This window comes from Pseudopodoces humilis, chromosome 9 (genome assembly GCF_049639895.1).
Source record: "Pseudopodoces humilis isolate 2021_Gansu_Grassland_sample_001 chromosome 9, ASM4963989v1, whole genome shotgun sequence".
Classification (NCBI taxonomy): Eukaryota; Metazoa; Chordata; class Aves; order Passeriformes; family Paridae; genus Pseudopodoces; species Pseudopodoces humilis.
Genome location: NC_142208.1, coordinates 16,984,446 through 16,999,912, shown reverse-complemented (window position 1 = coordinate 16,999,912; position 15,467 = coordinate 16,984,446). Strand labels below are relative to the sequence as shown.

Sequence of the window (15,467 nt, the reverse complement as noted above, 5' to 3'; positions counted from 1 at the left end):
AGTGCTTCTGTTTCACAAGTTTTGGTGCTAAATGTATGTTTTACAGACAGGGCTTATCATTCCATAGGACTTCTCACACTAGTAAGCTTCATACCAATGAGGAAAACACCAGCTCCACAGTAAAGTGTTTTACAGGCACATGCTAAACCCCTGTACATATTTCTATTTTGTTTTAGCAGTAGAAGTCCTTGATGTAAATAGGAACAGAAGAGGCAGGTAAATCCAAAACACAGGGATGTATGTGCAGCCCCCTCTGGAAAATATTTTTAGTCATACCCTGAGTAAAAATGAGAAAGAAGTCCAAGACTAGAAAAAGGATATGCTAGGACAAATCTAAGGGGTACTGTTGTAAACATCACTCCTCACCAGCAGCCATTAGTAGTATGACTGGCCTTTATGTAATTTAACTAACAGAGTTCAAGAGACTTACTGATAAATATATCAGGTAGCACATGCTACCTGTCAGTTGATTCTGATCTCCTTTCAGTTCAATATTTTCCCTGATACTTTTTCTCTGTAACATTAAACCTCACTCTTGCAAAATCCAAACAACATTCAAAAAATTATTTTTCTGGTTTTCCAGTCCATTCCTATTTACAGTGTAGTGAAAACTGTTTAAAGTGCAATTCTGTCTTTCCAGTCAACATTCCTTCCATTCTAGTTCCACTTCCTGCAGTTCTCTCGGGTGGATTTTGCTTTACACTGTAATTGCCAGAGTTAAGATGTAATGCTCTCAGTAGAAGCTGGGTTTGCAAACACAGGTTAAAACATAGCATCTGCCCAGAACAGCTATCTGAAGGCAGCTGGCAAAAATGAGTTTTGCCATTAGCTCATTACCATCCCAAAAAGTCAGAAGACCAGCTGGGAATGCAGAGGGCAGCAGTCCTGACAGTGAGGCACTTGACAACTGAGCAACAGTTTACAAAGAGTTAATCATCTAAAGCTTTCAAAAACAGAAAAACAGAGCTGTAAATAGATATGAAGGCTCAGAAAGACAAGATAGAGAGGGTGGCTGGATACAGAAGCACCATGAGCAGCACAAGGACTCAAATACATTAATGAAAACATTGAAGGGCTGGAAAGACAATCTACAGGCCGTGGAGGGTGAAAAAGAGACAGCTGCTGCAGCAAAAATATTCCAGGAATGGTACAAATGGGGTTAGGGAACCAGGATTTATTAACAGGACTTTCCTAGTATGCACATTACTCTTCTATTATGCAATATTTAGACATTTTCTCATGCAATTCAAACAAACTCCCAAGTTTTTAACCCCCTTACCAAGTCTGTAGGAGTCTCTTGGAATAGGGAAGGCACTGATGCCTCACACAGCTCTAAGAACACTGTGGCGCTGCTTGGATTTTGCCATGAAACAAAGTAGAAAATACCAGGAGGGAAGTGTAGTTGTTCAAATCCATGGCAAGCACTAGTCCTTGAAGAGCCCACCATCTCTCACGCTCTCCAACTCTGAAGCCTGATGACAGAAACAAGGATTTCTTCTTCATCAGAGAATCACCAATGTCAGGTGAGTTGTCTCTGAGATCTGTGTTCTGGCTCTGTGACCTTATGAGCAGAGCACCTGCTCCTCAGCCCTCATCTCTGCCCTCAGTCCTGGTGGTACATGAACATACACCAGTGTAAATCCAGAAATTTTACAGCCCATATGAAACTGTTGCCCTCTGAAAGAGCCAATCTTGCTATTACAGCTCTGCTTTGTCTATGATGGGAACAGTTCCTGGTTAGTCCCTTGATGGCTAACCTACATTGCAGCCCTCATCCCCAAGCTGACAAGGACCCCTGTGCTCCCTTCAGACAGAGCACTCTGTTGAAGGACCTTGGTATATGAAGCCAGGGCACAACACCTTCACAAGCTAACTCCCCTTTTCCCAAAGCTCTGAGCCAAAGTTCCATGACAGAAAAGGAGCACAACACTGGAACGTTCATTTACAGGATATATTTATTACACTGTAAAAAGTCCATTGGATTTGTAGCCATTTACTCTGTATGTACACTGGTTGTATTCCCACACCAACTGCAGGTTCCTCTCCATACAGGATACACTGGGTTGGAGTCCCACCCATGCTCCTCCCAGTCACCGGGGGATTTCCAAGATTGAAATTACTGAGAATTTAGCCAACTAGTCGAGGGAGGAGGAGGAGGATCAGCGATGCAGCGCTTGCCAGGCAGCCAGCTCTGCTCTGGACATGAGCAGGGGGAAGAGCGGGATGTCCTTGCAGCAAGATGGGAAGCACAAGAATCACTGCCAGGGCCTCAGCTGCAGGGGCCTTCTTGGGGGTAGGACATGGGATCCCAACAAGATGCAAAAGGGTGTGATCTCTCCAGAACTTCCAAGAGAAACCACTGCAGACCTGCTGAGCATCTGTTAGCACGTGCCACAGATCCCCACATCTGTAGCTGAAGAGGATGTTCTCCTAAGGAAGGGGCTGGTCACCAAGAGACCAATGTGTGGCAAGTGGCAAACAACACATTATTGTCCCACAAGTGCTGTGTGAGACATGGCCATGGTGCTCTGCTCCCAGCATTTCCTTCTCATCTACTCAGCTAGGCAGAGCTTTCTGGATTTGCCTTCTCCAGCCAGAAAGCCTGATTACATTTACAGGAGCAGGGATGAAAGCCCCTATCAGACTCGCCTGCTGCTTAATCTGTATCTGGCTTGGGGATTGCTGTCATCCGTGTTGCAGGAAGGAAAGCATGTGCCAGCAGGCAAGAAGCCCTATGTAGCAATCTGGGAGCTGCACTGTAAGCAATCCACATTTCTAATAAAATTCTCTACCTGCTGAACCCAGGCATGCCCAGATCCCAAACAAAGCACTGCAACCAGAAGAGTCAGCAGGAAAGCTAGGGAATGGCTGGGGAATTGCCCACGACTGGACTGAGTAACCTTGAGAGGCAGTCTTGTACTGCAGCCCCTCTCTGGTGTGACATCAACAAGTTTTCCCTCTTTACCAGATGAACTGGTGGCAGCTTGGTCCCAGGCTGCTGGGCATGGGCATTGCCTGGCCCCTGAGATTGCAAAGGCAGGAAGGAGACTAGTCAGTGGAACTGGGCACTCCTCCATAGAGACAGGGATTTTTTGGGCAGATTTCTAGGTGATGCCACAAGAAGGGAGCAGGACAGGATGTGCTCCAGAGGACTGTGGCAACAGCCCTTCTGCTCAGGTTAGCATCATCTTTTAAAACAAACATGCCCACTACCAGAGAACATTTGGCCAGCATCCTCCACCCACAGAGCCTCCTCAGCAGACAGTTCTCCAGCACCTCTAACTAATTAACTTCAGAGCTTGTCATAGGGTCAGTGGGCCGTGGAGTAGCTAAGAGGGGAACAGGAGAGGTGGCTTCAATTAGGGCTGGGTTGAGAATGATTGGAAGAGTCATAGGTGGCACCCCAACCTGCAGGGGAGAGGCAAGAGGCTGCAGAATGAGCGGCGGCTGTGCTGTCGTAGGAGGTATGTCTGTAACGGGGCTTGACTTTGTTGAAGCTGATGCTGGGAAGGAAGGAGAGGCAGAGGTGCTGACGGTGGGTGAGGCAGGTGCAGTAGCTCTGTCAGACTCTGGAAGTAGGAAGAGACAAAATAGATCCTTACACAGGTCCTGACAAAGTCACCTATTAGCTCAAAACTAAGCAGGACTGAAAATAAACTCAGGGGCCTTTTCAGATTTTCCCCTTCACACAAGGCCCTGAGGAGCCTTGAGGGGGTCAATCATAGGCATTCTGTCCACCCCAATAACCTCAGCAACAATTTATCCATATGGAGGCACATTTCACAACACTAGAGGCCTGGTCACCAGAGATCATGCTAAAGCAAGGAAAAGCAGATCTATGCCACCATGCTAGGAAAGTGATTCCAGCAAAAAGAAAATGGGACTCACCACTGGCACCCAGTTCACAAGGCTTCTCCAAAGGAGCCACGTGGGTGGCTGGTCTCACATCCCCCACAGGAGAAGGGGGCAGGGCAGACACTATTGTTTTCTGATGCTGCTGCTCCATTGGTATGTTGGGGACAGGATCTGGGAAGACAAAACATGCAATGAGACCACACACCAGTTTACTCAGTCCTTTTGCCCTCCCTCAATTTGCCCTTATGCCAAGTTCCCACAGACTCCTACAACTCATTTCAGCAGCATCAAGTCACTATGGCAGCTGGGTACTGGACAAGGTGCAAGCTCTGGTCCAAAACCTTTGTTCTTAAGCCTTCCCAGCCTCTCATACCTTGGATGACTGTCTGTTTGAAGAGCTCATCCCGCAGCCGAGGTAAGAAACAGTCAATGCGCTCCCAGGTGATCTCCCAGAGATCTGAGTATCCCGTCCTTGAGTCAGCACTGTGGAAAATCCCAGCCGTATCCATTACCAGCAGCATATTCTTCAGAGACTCTGGAATGGCCTCCAGCTATAATCAGAAACAGGACACAGAATGGACAGAGCAATGAACCAAATGAACCAAATGCCAGTGGGCTGCCTTGGAAACTGTGGCCAGGGTGAGAAACCATGGAACAAAATGGTTTGGAAAGGAATAAAAAGTTAAAAAAAACTAAAAACCCACACCAAATCAAAACACCTTTCAAGTTTAGAAGGTTAAAACACAGTGAATGGTTGCCCAAAGGACTGCATCCAGCACCTTACCAGTAAGTCACTGGAGCCAGCATGCATGTATTTGTCCATAAAGTCCAGGATTGTGAGCCACAGGGCAGCAAAGGTGGTCAGCGAGAGCAGTGGGGAGAGATGCTGTAGAAACACCTGGGAAAAAACACAACTACTGTCAACAAGTACTATAGAGGCTGCTGCTCACTGAGAAGCCAGTCTCACAAATCTGGATTCCCCCTCCTTGTGGCAGGGAACATGCACAGGACTGGCCTGAGGATGCCACAGGCCTCCACTCTTCTGAGCTGCATATGTGAAGGAGTGGATCTTGTCTCCTTTGTGGAAGGCCTGTGCAGTCTGCATCACCATGTCTTCTAGCCCTCCCAGACCTCTGCCTCAGGTCATGACTATCAGCTTGTGACATGCATCATTTCACCCCAAGAACAGACTGTCTTCAACAAATATTGAGTGAAATACTTCTCTCTCTCCATCATAAAGTCACAAACCTCTTCCTGACAACTTTTCCAAGGACTAGACTCATGGAGACAGTTCTGGAACAAAGGTATGTCCCAGCAGCAAAAGCTGGTGGAGAACCCCAGCACTGAAGACAGTCAAACTAGTACCCTGACACCTGTCTAGATCAGAGATGCTCAAAAGTGAACACAGCAAATGGTTTTGTTTCCTTGAGGAACATTGTTTCCCCTAAGCTTTCAGGCAGCAGAGGTGTGCTCACCTTGGAAAGCAGTGTTGAGGCTCTCATCCTAGTTTCTTCCATCCCACCAACATCAGCTGGGCTGATGTTCTCGAGTAGCTTGGTGAGCAGAGGGAACAGCACCTGTTGGATCAGACACATGCATACTTTAGAGCTGAAAAATTACTAATGAGATTTTCACAGACAGCCTTACAGAAAGGCACTGGCTTTTGGGAAGCAATGGGAAGTGCACATAAGTGGATTCACTTCAATACTCCAATACCCCATCAGAAGCCTAAGCAGAGAGGAACTTTCCACAGGACCAAAATAGGGAACATCTTGTCTGTTGCAGTAAACAAACTTCTCAAGAAGACAGTACTGAAGTAGGACAACACTACTGCACACAGCTTTGCTCTTCATGACAGTGCTGCCCTGCTCACATGCTCATCCCAGCCAGGCAGTTACCTTGTTGAAGCAGGACTCCCATTCCAGGGCATCCAGGGCCTGCAGGTCATGTACCAGGAGGGCCCGCTGCAAGTAAGTGAGTGCTTGCATCCGTATCTGGCGTCGGGCATCACAGCACAGCCAGGCAATACCTACAAGAGAGGGATTCAGGGCGAAGCCCACACGGAGAGTGTCACATCCCTACTTCCCCAGTCTAGAGTAAAAAGTCTAGTGAAGATCAAAAACTCTCTATGAAAAAAAAGGGATTATACTTGTTCCAGGCCACAGACTGGCAGTCTACTACGAGATCCAGAAACATGCTGGCAGCTAACTCATCCTAAAGATGTTTTTCCAAATCCGATCCAAGTTCTTTTTCAATTACAACAGACCCTAAAAACAACCTATGCCTGCTTTCTGCAGTTAGTTCTTGTCTCTGCAACTTTCCTGCCATTACTATGGAAGTGTCTCTGCTCGCTCCCATCACCAGGGGATGGCTTTACCCTGTAGCAAAGGGCACCAGCAGTTGGACCACAGTGTTCGGGAATCCGCTGTGATTTTCCTGGCCGCTGACTCCAGGTGTCGCTGCTCCTCCGCCCAGGAGCTGTAGATGCCAGCTGCTCGTGTGTGCAAGGTGTGCATGAGGTCCAGGAGCTGCAAGTACACAGCACAGTAAGAAACACAAAGGAATTTAAATTTTGAAGCAACTCTGATCTCTACTGTTCTCCAAATGAGGCTAAAAAGCTCAAGCTACTCGAGCCTGCTTTCTCTTGTGGTTGTATATACACATTCACGCACAGTTGTAGAGATGGTGTCAGGCTCTGCTTCTGTGCCCTCAGTAAGTGGTCAAGTGCCAGGTATCTTCAAAAAGATTTATGTCAGTTTAGTAGCCATGTCAATTCCATCTTTGAGGAACACTATTCCAGTCCTGTCTAAAGGAAGAATGGGCTCTTTTCTGGCACAGAGCATTGACTCTCCCAGGCAAAGGAACAAACCCAGTGATTCAGCTGTGCTGTCCAGAATAACTCTTCAACTTTTTTTTCTTAACATTATAGGCATGTGAAGCACATGCGAAGTTTCCTTGCCTGTATGGGCACATGACAGCACTCTAGTCAGTTTAATACTGAACTGAGACCCAACATCCTGGCAGTCAGCAGGCCTCAGCTGTGCCTTCACATCTTTGAAGTACCAGCTGGGGAGAAATTACTCCCTTAGCCCAGTCCTCTGTACTTGAAATTCCAGTGCCTCAGCCAACAGGGCTTTCCCCTTTCCACAAGCTCAGATGCCCTGTCAGACTCCTTGCTAATCCTACTGGAACCTCATGTCTCCAAATGACCGTAACCCATCTTACCTACAGCAACTCACAGCTTCAGACCTCCTTGCTTTTCAGAGGACCTCTCCATTGCTATTCTGCTTTTGCCAGTACAAACTGCAACCTTCCTCTTTCACTGCAAAACCACATACTGCCCCCACAGACACCCTCTGCCATCCAGTGTTATCCAGGATGCAGCCCTCCCTTGCCCCATAAAGAATTCCAGTGATTACCTAGCCAGGCCCTAAGAATGGGAAAGGAGAGGAGGAAATCCTTGCTATACTTACGTCCTGACTAACCTGTAAAGACACAGTGTGGTAGCTGGCAGGGATGCTCTCATCCTCATCCTCATCACTGTGTGTGTGCGCCTGGTGCTGGCTCAAGACCCGGGATCGCCGTGTGGAGCTGTCTTTTGGCTTTTTTTTTAACCGGCTGGATTTACTGTCATACCTGTGGCTCTTCCCCCTCTTCTCCTGGGACTTGTAGCCTACAATGTAAAAGGCAACAACGTTCCATATACAACAGTCCACTATAAAATGTTCTATTTTTCAACACACAGGGCAGCCACCTTTTGATATCCCCAGTGAAGGGCCCTGTCCTCTGAAATGCCCACTACCTGCCTGAAGGGGACCCAGTGCCCCTAAGGAACAACTTTGTGCAAGAGCTGGTACTGCTGTCCCTACACCAACTCTAGTCCTCCCCTCCAACCCAGGGAGGGGGATAAGAATAAGATCCCTGTGGCTAGCAGGAGACAGGACACTTCTCCTGGTAGACCATTTTCTTTGGGTTGGGGACTCATTCCATGACAGTATCCTTCATACTGCTTGCTGACTGGCCAACCCAAGCTGAATCCTGGTTGACAAGTGAAGGGCCATCTTACCCCCATTCAAGCTGGCCTCCACGAAGATACGTATTGTTTTGACACAGAGCTCAAAGTTCTCAGGTGTAACGTGGGCAGCATCTCGCACGATGAAGGACAGGGACTCGACACATTTCATGAGAGACTTTGTGTCATGTGGGCCCAAATCCAGCCCCACCGTCAGGCTGTACTGGTTGACAAGAGGTGATGGACCCAGCCTGCTGAGCCCAGCAGTGGATCTGGAGTTGTCGATGTCATCTTTCCCCACCTGCAGGCCACAGCAAGCAGATAAGCAGGAGAGCGCATAACAAGAAGCATCTCATGCACACACGGAAAGGGCCTTTCTTCAGAAGCCAACAGGTAATGTTTCTGTACGGTCCATTTCCCTTTCTTCTGCATTTGCCTCAAAGCTTTCTGTTACACCTGTGTCTCTCCCCATCCTGCCTTTACATTATCAGCTCATCTTAGCTCTCTTTTCTACTGTCTTATTCTTTCTCTCACTACCACACCCTCTGCTCACAACCATGATAGGAGTAGTAGTTTTTGGGCATCAGAAGCCCACTGGCTACTCACCACTAGCCAGCCACTGTTCATGACATCCACATCTGTGACGGAGCGATGCATCTTGCCTGGCTTCCCGTGGTCTGTGTACACCTCAGAGTCAGAGGTGTAGCCACGGTCCAGGCTCATGTCACTTGGATGATAGGAGGAGGACACCTCGCTGTCTGATTGAGCACCTTTAAGGCAAAAGGCATGGGGTTTAGATCAGAGCCAAATCAAGAACTTGCAAGAGTAGCTGTGGATAAGGAAAAAGCAATCCAGATTAGTCAGATCAGCATCAACCAGGAACCATAAGTGGTTATTAATATGTTCTGTCAGATCTATCTGCCCTGACATTTAGGATAAACTTAAATTTCACATGTCCCAAGAGAGATGTCCTTGCAAGGGACAAATTTAAGTTACTGATAAGTTATTTAGAAGTAAAAACTTGTTCTCTCCATTGTTCATCTAGAAACTCATCAGTAGACAGAGAGACTTGCTGTGAACAGAATGCTCCAAACATTTTCAGAAGGAGGTAGGGAACTAATGTTTTGGTGTGCAAGGTGCCAAGTCAACAGTTTGCTCTGTCAGCAAAGACAGTAGCAGTGCAAAAAGAAAAAAAAATAAGAAAAAAAGAAACAAGAAAAAAGAAAGGAGAGACATATGAGGACACAGCATTAATCCAGAGGGCAAAGTCTGTGTTTTAAAGAATCATGCTTCTCCCATCTGTCTAGCACAAAATATCAGGACCTGTCAAAGAAGTTCTAGAAAAATAAAGAGAAAAATAAAACCTTCTGGAAAAGTCCTTTATTGCTCTTTGCTTTAGAAGTTTGAAGACATCAGCTTCAAACATATTGTCAGCTGGCTAAAGCAAAACTGAACAATTTGCTGAAAAGACCACCTTTCTAACACAGTCAAGAGAAGTGAGAAATAGTGCATTGGTCTTGTGGGAATGGATCAGGGACTATTAATACAAATGGATCTAGAAACATAATTTTAAAGAACAACTCCTTTTTTAAGAGCCTTAAAATGGGGACAGAAAAGAGTCAGTCCCACAAAAGAAGCAGGACAGCAGTTGGGTTTACAAGCCCAGGTAAGAGATTACAGTACCCAAGGCACGAAACCACAACCAGCAGAAAATGCTCCTTGGGTAGAGCTAAGACGTCCTACAGCTGCCAGAACTGTTATCAGTTTTCCTCCCACTGCCCACAGGGACTAGCACCTGGATTACTGCTCACTGAGTAGGAAGAGATGGCAGAATAGAGACAGGAACAGACCATGAAGAGTGAACAGCAGGTGCTGGTCTTTAATCTTGCTAATGTAGTTTAATATCAGCTTTGTTTTCTTGCAGTCCCCTTTGCTAATTGAAAAGCTTGAGGAAGCAGCTGCTTATCTGGCAGGCAAGCATCAGATTTCCTAGCAAAAGCTGGCCTGTCTTACCTGTGTCGTTATCTGCCCTTGCTGTAACCTGCAGGGCTGCGGGCGGCTTCACCCCAGACCCGATGCACTCCAGGAGGGTGAAGAGCGTGTACCAGTCATCCCCAGAGTGAATGTTGGCAGCATTGGTCTTCAGGAGTTCATGAAGGCCGTAGGCAACCTCATGGCTAACTCTGGACAGCACATTTGGCTTCATCATAAGTAAGATACGTAATGAGAGGAGAACCTGGCCAGAGGAGACAAGAATTACAGACCCTATTACTTACATTCCATTCTCCAGCAATGTACTCCATCTATTAGAGCTAGTTACAACTGCTGTTTGTTGCTACCTGCAGCACAGACAGGTTAAATATGGGTCCATCCAACAGCAGCTTGTTTCCTGTTGTCACTGGCTATAGGCACAAAACCCCAGTGACTGCCTTTCAAAAATTCCTTACCTGTGCACTGATCTCATCTCGACGGAGCAGTCGAATGGCCAGTCTCAGCAGCCCCACCACTGCTCTCTCCACCAAGAAGCAGAACTCCATTGCATGGACACAGAGATGATAAAGGTGGTCTCGGACAGTTTGCCAGACACAGGTCACACGATCCCTAGCCACAACAAGGAGGAGGGACAGGGTAGTACGAAAGGACATTAGACAAGCAGGATCCAGCAACCTCTCCCCCAACTCCAGACAATCCATTACTTCTTAACTTCAGTGAAAAATTCCAGTTGGGAGATACAAGATCAGACACATAGAAACAACAAAACCATCAAACTTCTTACTCATTACTTGCAAAGGAATCGGGTGGGACAATTCTCCCTCTAGAGTTTAGTTTATATTCTCCAGATTTCAGGATTATTAAGCACTAATTCATGAGCTAATAGCCTTTCTGTTTGCACATGCTAGAGTGGAATTGTTAAGCCCTGAAATTACAGCCACATGCTGCTTCAGCTGGTGAATCACGGACATAAGGAACTCATTCCCTGGACCCAGGCAGCAGCTGCAGTAAAACAGGGACATCACAGTGAATGTGCATATATTTCAAGGTCATACCTATTCTCTAGAACAATCCGCAGAAGCATCTCCAAGCAGAAGGCTGCATCTTCTTCATCATATGTCTCCTCATCAGGAGTCACAGAGATTAGAGCCTGGAAGAGCCATGATATTTTTATGAATTGCAAGCTCCCAAAAATGTGGAACCAACAGAATGCTTTAAGTCTGGCCAGAAGTGTACTGCACTGCCTAGTGAGGTCATGCATAGTCAAAGGCATTGATTTAGTCAAACTAAATCTATGGGAAATTTTTTTTTTTTTACTATGCAAAATGCAATATGAACTTAAAAGATGCTAAATTCTGACAAAGCGTCTCAGATGAAGAGATCTCTGATATCCAACAGCTTCTTGCTAATAATATGTGAAGTACAGAAAAGGTAGGCATACCTAAGAATGACTACAAATACTGGAGTTATTCTTATCAAGCCATCAGCTTGTATATGAAGGGAGAATTCCTGACATAATCGGAGTAGGAGCACAATGATCCCCTGGAACTGAGAAGACACTCCCCCAGGGAGATGAGCTTCTCTAGCCCAAAGTCTAATGAGTCCAGCCTTATTGTATCTCCCACAGCAGCCAGGTACCATACTGCTTAGAGACACACAGTCAAATATTTCTCTACAGCTCTTGCCTCTAGAGTGGCCTCTTAGAATGCTCTCATTAGGTATGCACACGTGCCTGAAATTATGAAAATCTTTAAGCTCTGTCAGAGAACTACAAATACTTTCAAACACTTGCCAAGAGTTCTCAAGGCTTTTAGAATGCATTCCACAATTTAATGCTTTCTTCTACTGACAGAGCATTTTGTGTCTGCCAGCACAGAAGTTACTTTTAACAGGTGAACTAAAGACTAGTTTCACATCCCAACCAGCTCCAAGACCTCCTCTGCGGACAGAGGAGTTAAGTGAGTACACAGCACGCACCTACTATCATGCATAGTGTATTTGTCTGCTACCATCCAGTCCCTTGCCCAGTATTTCTCTCACCTTCATGAGCTCCTGGAGGGATTCAAGTTGGAGAAATTTGCTTTCTGTGATCAGCTTCTCAGGATCGCATTGCTGCAAAACACAGAAAAGACAACTGTGCCTCTGGGGGCTGTGGAAGGCATACAAACAGATCCTCCAGAAACACATCATGTTCACAGGAAAGACACAGATAGTTGTTGCTATCTGCAGGAAAACTCCATACAACTAGTTTATTACTAGCTCTTTAACGTCAATTACTTCTAACAGACCTGATCTGTGCTAGACAGATTTTATCAGATAACTCCTCTGGCCACAGTGGTCAAATCCCAGGTTCAGATTTTGTTGGCACCATATACCTTTGCATCGTCTTGGAAAAGATTAGTTGTTTAAGAATTCATTAATTTGTCTTTAAATATAGGACTGTGATGCCCAGGGCAGATCCCAGCCTGAGGAATCACTCCTGTTTTGATGTGCTGGTGCCTTTGTGCACAGCTGCACAAGAGATCGTTTAGCTGTCAATCCAGATATGCTCCTCTGTAGATTCTTTCAGTTCTCAAGTCTCCTGTTACCTGCAATACTGCCAAGCAGCATGCATATTTACGCTTCTGTTGCTCACTTCATGATCCATATAAATCCATATGCTTCTTTTACCCACATAGTACTGTCACCAAGAAAAAAAAAGGTTCTTCTACAGCCTATAGGTTACCTTTATGCATTCCAAAGCCGCTCGCTTTGCCTCCTGTGTTTCTGTAGATGGCCCTCTCATACCAGATTGCTCTGTCCCACTGAGGGTGAGCCAACTAACAAAACTCAGTACTGTTGATTCACCACTGCAAATCAGAAGACATCAGCATCAGTATGAAAACAAGAAATCATGTTATTTTCCAACCTTGGTACAAAAAAGACTGCCTGGGACATCTACGCCCCTCACCGGTTAGATGGTGTCTCCTCACGCTGCAGATAGATTTTGCCATTAGGATCCACAAAGTCTTCAACCTGGAACACAGACCAGGACATGCTTTTGACCAATTGTCCACTTCTTTATAGCCCTCTTCCCCAAGCTCATTATATTTCTCTTAGTGATGAAACACTACACCAAACAGCCCACATGTGTGCAGTCAAACCCAGATCTCCACCCCACTATCCTGTCAGTAAAGCTCCCCTCTCATCTGGTAACACCAAAGCAGTGCTCTAGTACTTCATGCCTATAAGCATGTCCCTCTTCTGCACAACATTCAAAATCTGTTCAAGTAAAAAAAAAATGCTGGAACTCCTCAAATCTAGCAAGAAATGAAATAAGAAAAAAATGAAACAAGCTACAAAAGAAGCTGCACATAACTTGAACACTATACCCTTAACAGGCTTCCAAGGTCTGTACACAGTTTACCAAAGCCAGGCCTTTGCAAGAGACCTCTCCTGCTTTTGGCTCTATGACAAGCCAGCTTCCCACTCCCCTAACTCTTCAGTTATCCACCCACCAGCTAATTATTACCTCCACCATGGCCTTGGGCAGCAGCTCTGCTCGGAAAAGCTGTAGCATGGCCTCCATGATGTTTTTCCAGCCCTCTCGCAGAATGTCACCATGGCGATGGGCCAAGTGAAACACTGTCTTTGCTGCAATATGGGCCTTGGGATTACTTCCAAAGACAGTGGGCAGGTTCTCAATAGACTGCAGGAAAGAAGAGGCGGTGGCAACCAGTCAGAAAGAGATGTTTTCTTTTCAACAGAAATTAGGGCAGATGCTTCAGAACTGGTTATGGGAAAGATAACAATTCTCTGTGCTGTGCTTGGATAGCTCCTCAACTCACGTTCACTTTGCACGAAAACAAGGACAAGGTAGCTCACCTGATAAAAACTGAATCATGGAACCACCTAGATATAAACTCCCCAAGAATGACAACTCAGAACATTTTGAAAGTTCTTGCTGAAAACCCACTAATTTATCCTGCTACAGGAACTCAGCTCAGGATCAAAACCTTCTACAAAAAGTACCACATCTCCTCTGGAAGCAGCAACTACTCTGTTGTGTTGTTAGAGAAGGAAATTATGGCCAAATCCATTACTGACTTGCAAAATTACTCCTACCACTACCTAACAGCAAGATTCAAAGTAATTCAATCCTAACATGGAGTCTCTGTCAATGACTGCTGGATCTCAAATCCTCATAATCTGATCAATGCACTCATAACTTTTCAAAATACAGGAAGTGTGCTAAGTCATTGAAACCAACCAAGCATACTTTGCCAAAACAAGAAAAAAACCAGCAACCATGTGAGCTAATATCAAGCAGTGAACATGTTCCGTGATTCTGCAGTTACTTAAGGTCATTCTTTTTGAGAAGAGATGGGCTTTGCCATTCTCTTGTTTGTGTGGACAAAATCCATACTTACCCCCTCACCAAGAATGGAAGAGAAGACAAAGGATTGAAGGAGTCAATGTATCCTATCTCAGATCTGAAGTTCAGAAAAAATATTTCTTGCTTCAGCCAGACTGATAACAAAACTTATCAAAATGGGTCTTTGATTTAGAAGCAAACTCCATTAGAAGCGCCAATCTGAAATCTGGCAGAAATGCAACAACCAATTTGGGTTTTTTCCATTGTTGCTATGGGGAAACTTCATGAATACATGTATCTCTGAAGTGTCAGGGTGAAAACAGCAATATTCCTGATTTTGCTCTGTGGCAAGAAGCCAAATCACTGAAAACCAAACACACAGATTTGCTACTACTTACATACTGAGTCAGTATGAGTGTTAACTATGGGTCATGAAGTGGGGCACTCATTCTTCCTAATCACTTAAAGTCCCTCTATGCTCCTTTCCATTTCCTTTCTTTCAATCAAAGTGGCCATGCACAGCAATTGCAGTGCATGGAGAGGATGCCTGCTTTGACTCTTCAGTCCTCTGAAGATGGCCCCTCCTTCCTCCAGACACTTAAATATTTGTTCAGTTGTCCTCATCCACTACTGTCTCCAAGCCTTACAGGAATTTAGGACAGCAGAAAGTCATCAATGTACTTGGAATCTGGCCAAAGATAAGAACTCAGCCTTCTTCAAATCCAGAAGTCCCTGATTCTATGTCATAACCAAAAGACATACTTACTTAATTAACTCAGACCTCAGACTGCTCCAGATTCCAGCCTTACAACTAGATGGGATGCAGCTGGCAATAGCTGGTGCATCTGAGGGCTTAGTCTAGTCTAGTTGCTACACTGCTAGTTGCAGTGTAAATCTGTCTCAGACTGTTTCATGGCAGACATTCCTCTGCTTGTGTTACCTATTGGTAGTCTCGAGGTCTAGTGTGCCTGAGGATAACCAAATACTGCATCTTTACTGTTGTGAGCTGTGGAGGAAGAAGGAATCTAAAGCAAATCCTCTGCTTGGGATTTCTTTGTCTTTTAAAAAATTCACCTGTCTTGGCATTTTTACTCCCATGCTTTCAGTCTTGAATCATCTTGTTTTCCTTTCCTGTATGTGTGGCAATTTTTTTTCCTCACTGTGGGTCTTGCACTGGTCTGAGAGCAATACTGTGAGATCCTTTGGGAGTTCTGACCCGTTACAGGAATTGCTGTCAACTACTCCTTAGTACAC

The 15,467-nt window shown here is 45.5% G+C and overlaps 1 protein-coding gene across 8 annotated transcripts in view; it reads right to left on the bottom strand.

Moving 5' to 3' along the window:
- Nucleotides 1-1,937: 1,937 nt before the first annotated feature.
- The window catches only part of GBF1 (golgi brefeldin A resistant guanine nucleotide exchange factor 1), a 103,759-nt gene continuing 90,229 nt past the window's right edge, over nt 1,938-15,467 (bottom strand). For 5 of the 8 annotated variants that reach the window (XM_014250339.2, XM_088059308.1, XM_014250341.2 and 2 more), the window contains 17 exons: nt 13,371-13,547; nt 12,810-12,874; nt 12,585-12,708; nt 11,900-11,971; nt 10,915-11,009; nt 10,315-10,468; nt 9,881-10,103; nt 8,474-8,637; nt 7,922-8,168; nt 7,329-7,528; nt 6,233-6,383; nt 5,754-5,884; nt 5,331-5,432; nt 4,640-4,753; nt 4,229-4,406; nt 3,889-4,026; nt 1,938-3,569 (listed from right to left, as the gene is read on the bottom strand). In XM_014250339.2, the coding sequence (XP_014105814.1) occupies nt 3,283-3,569; nt 3,889-4,026; nt 4,229-4,406; nt 4,640-4,753; nt 5,331-5,432; nt 5,754-5,884; nt 6,233-6,383; nt 7,329-7,528; nt 7,922-8,168; nt 8,474-8,637; nt 9,881-10,103; nt 10,315-10,468; nt 10,915-11,009; nt 11,900-11,971; nt 12,585-12,708; nt 12,810-12,874; nt 13,371-13,547 (2,622 nt within the window). In that variant the 3' untranslated portion in view covers nt 1,938-3,282. The remainder of the gene's footprint in view (nt 3,570-3,888; nt 4,027-4,228; nt 4,407-4,639; nt 4,754-5,330; nt 5,433-5,753; nt 5,885-6,232; nt 6,384-7,328; nt 7,529-7,921; nt 8,169-8,473; nt 8,638-9,880; nt 10,104-10,314; nt 10,469-10,914; nt 11,010-11,899; nt 11,972-12,584; nt 12,709-12,809; nt 12,875-13,370; nt 13,548-15,467) is intronic. The other 3 variants (XM_014250340.2, XM_088059309.1, XM_005520828.3) reach the window with 1 other exon arrangement.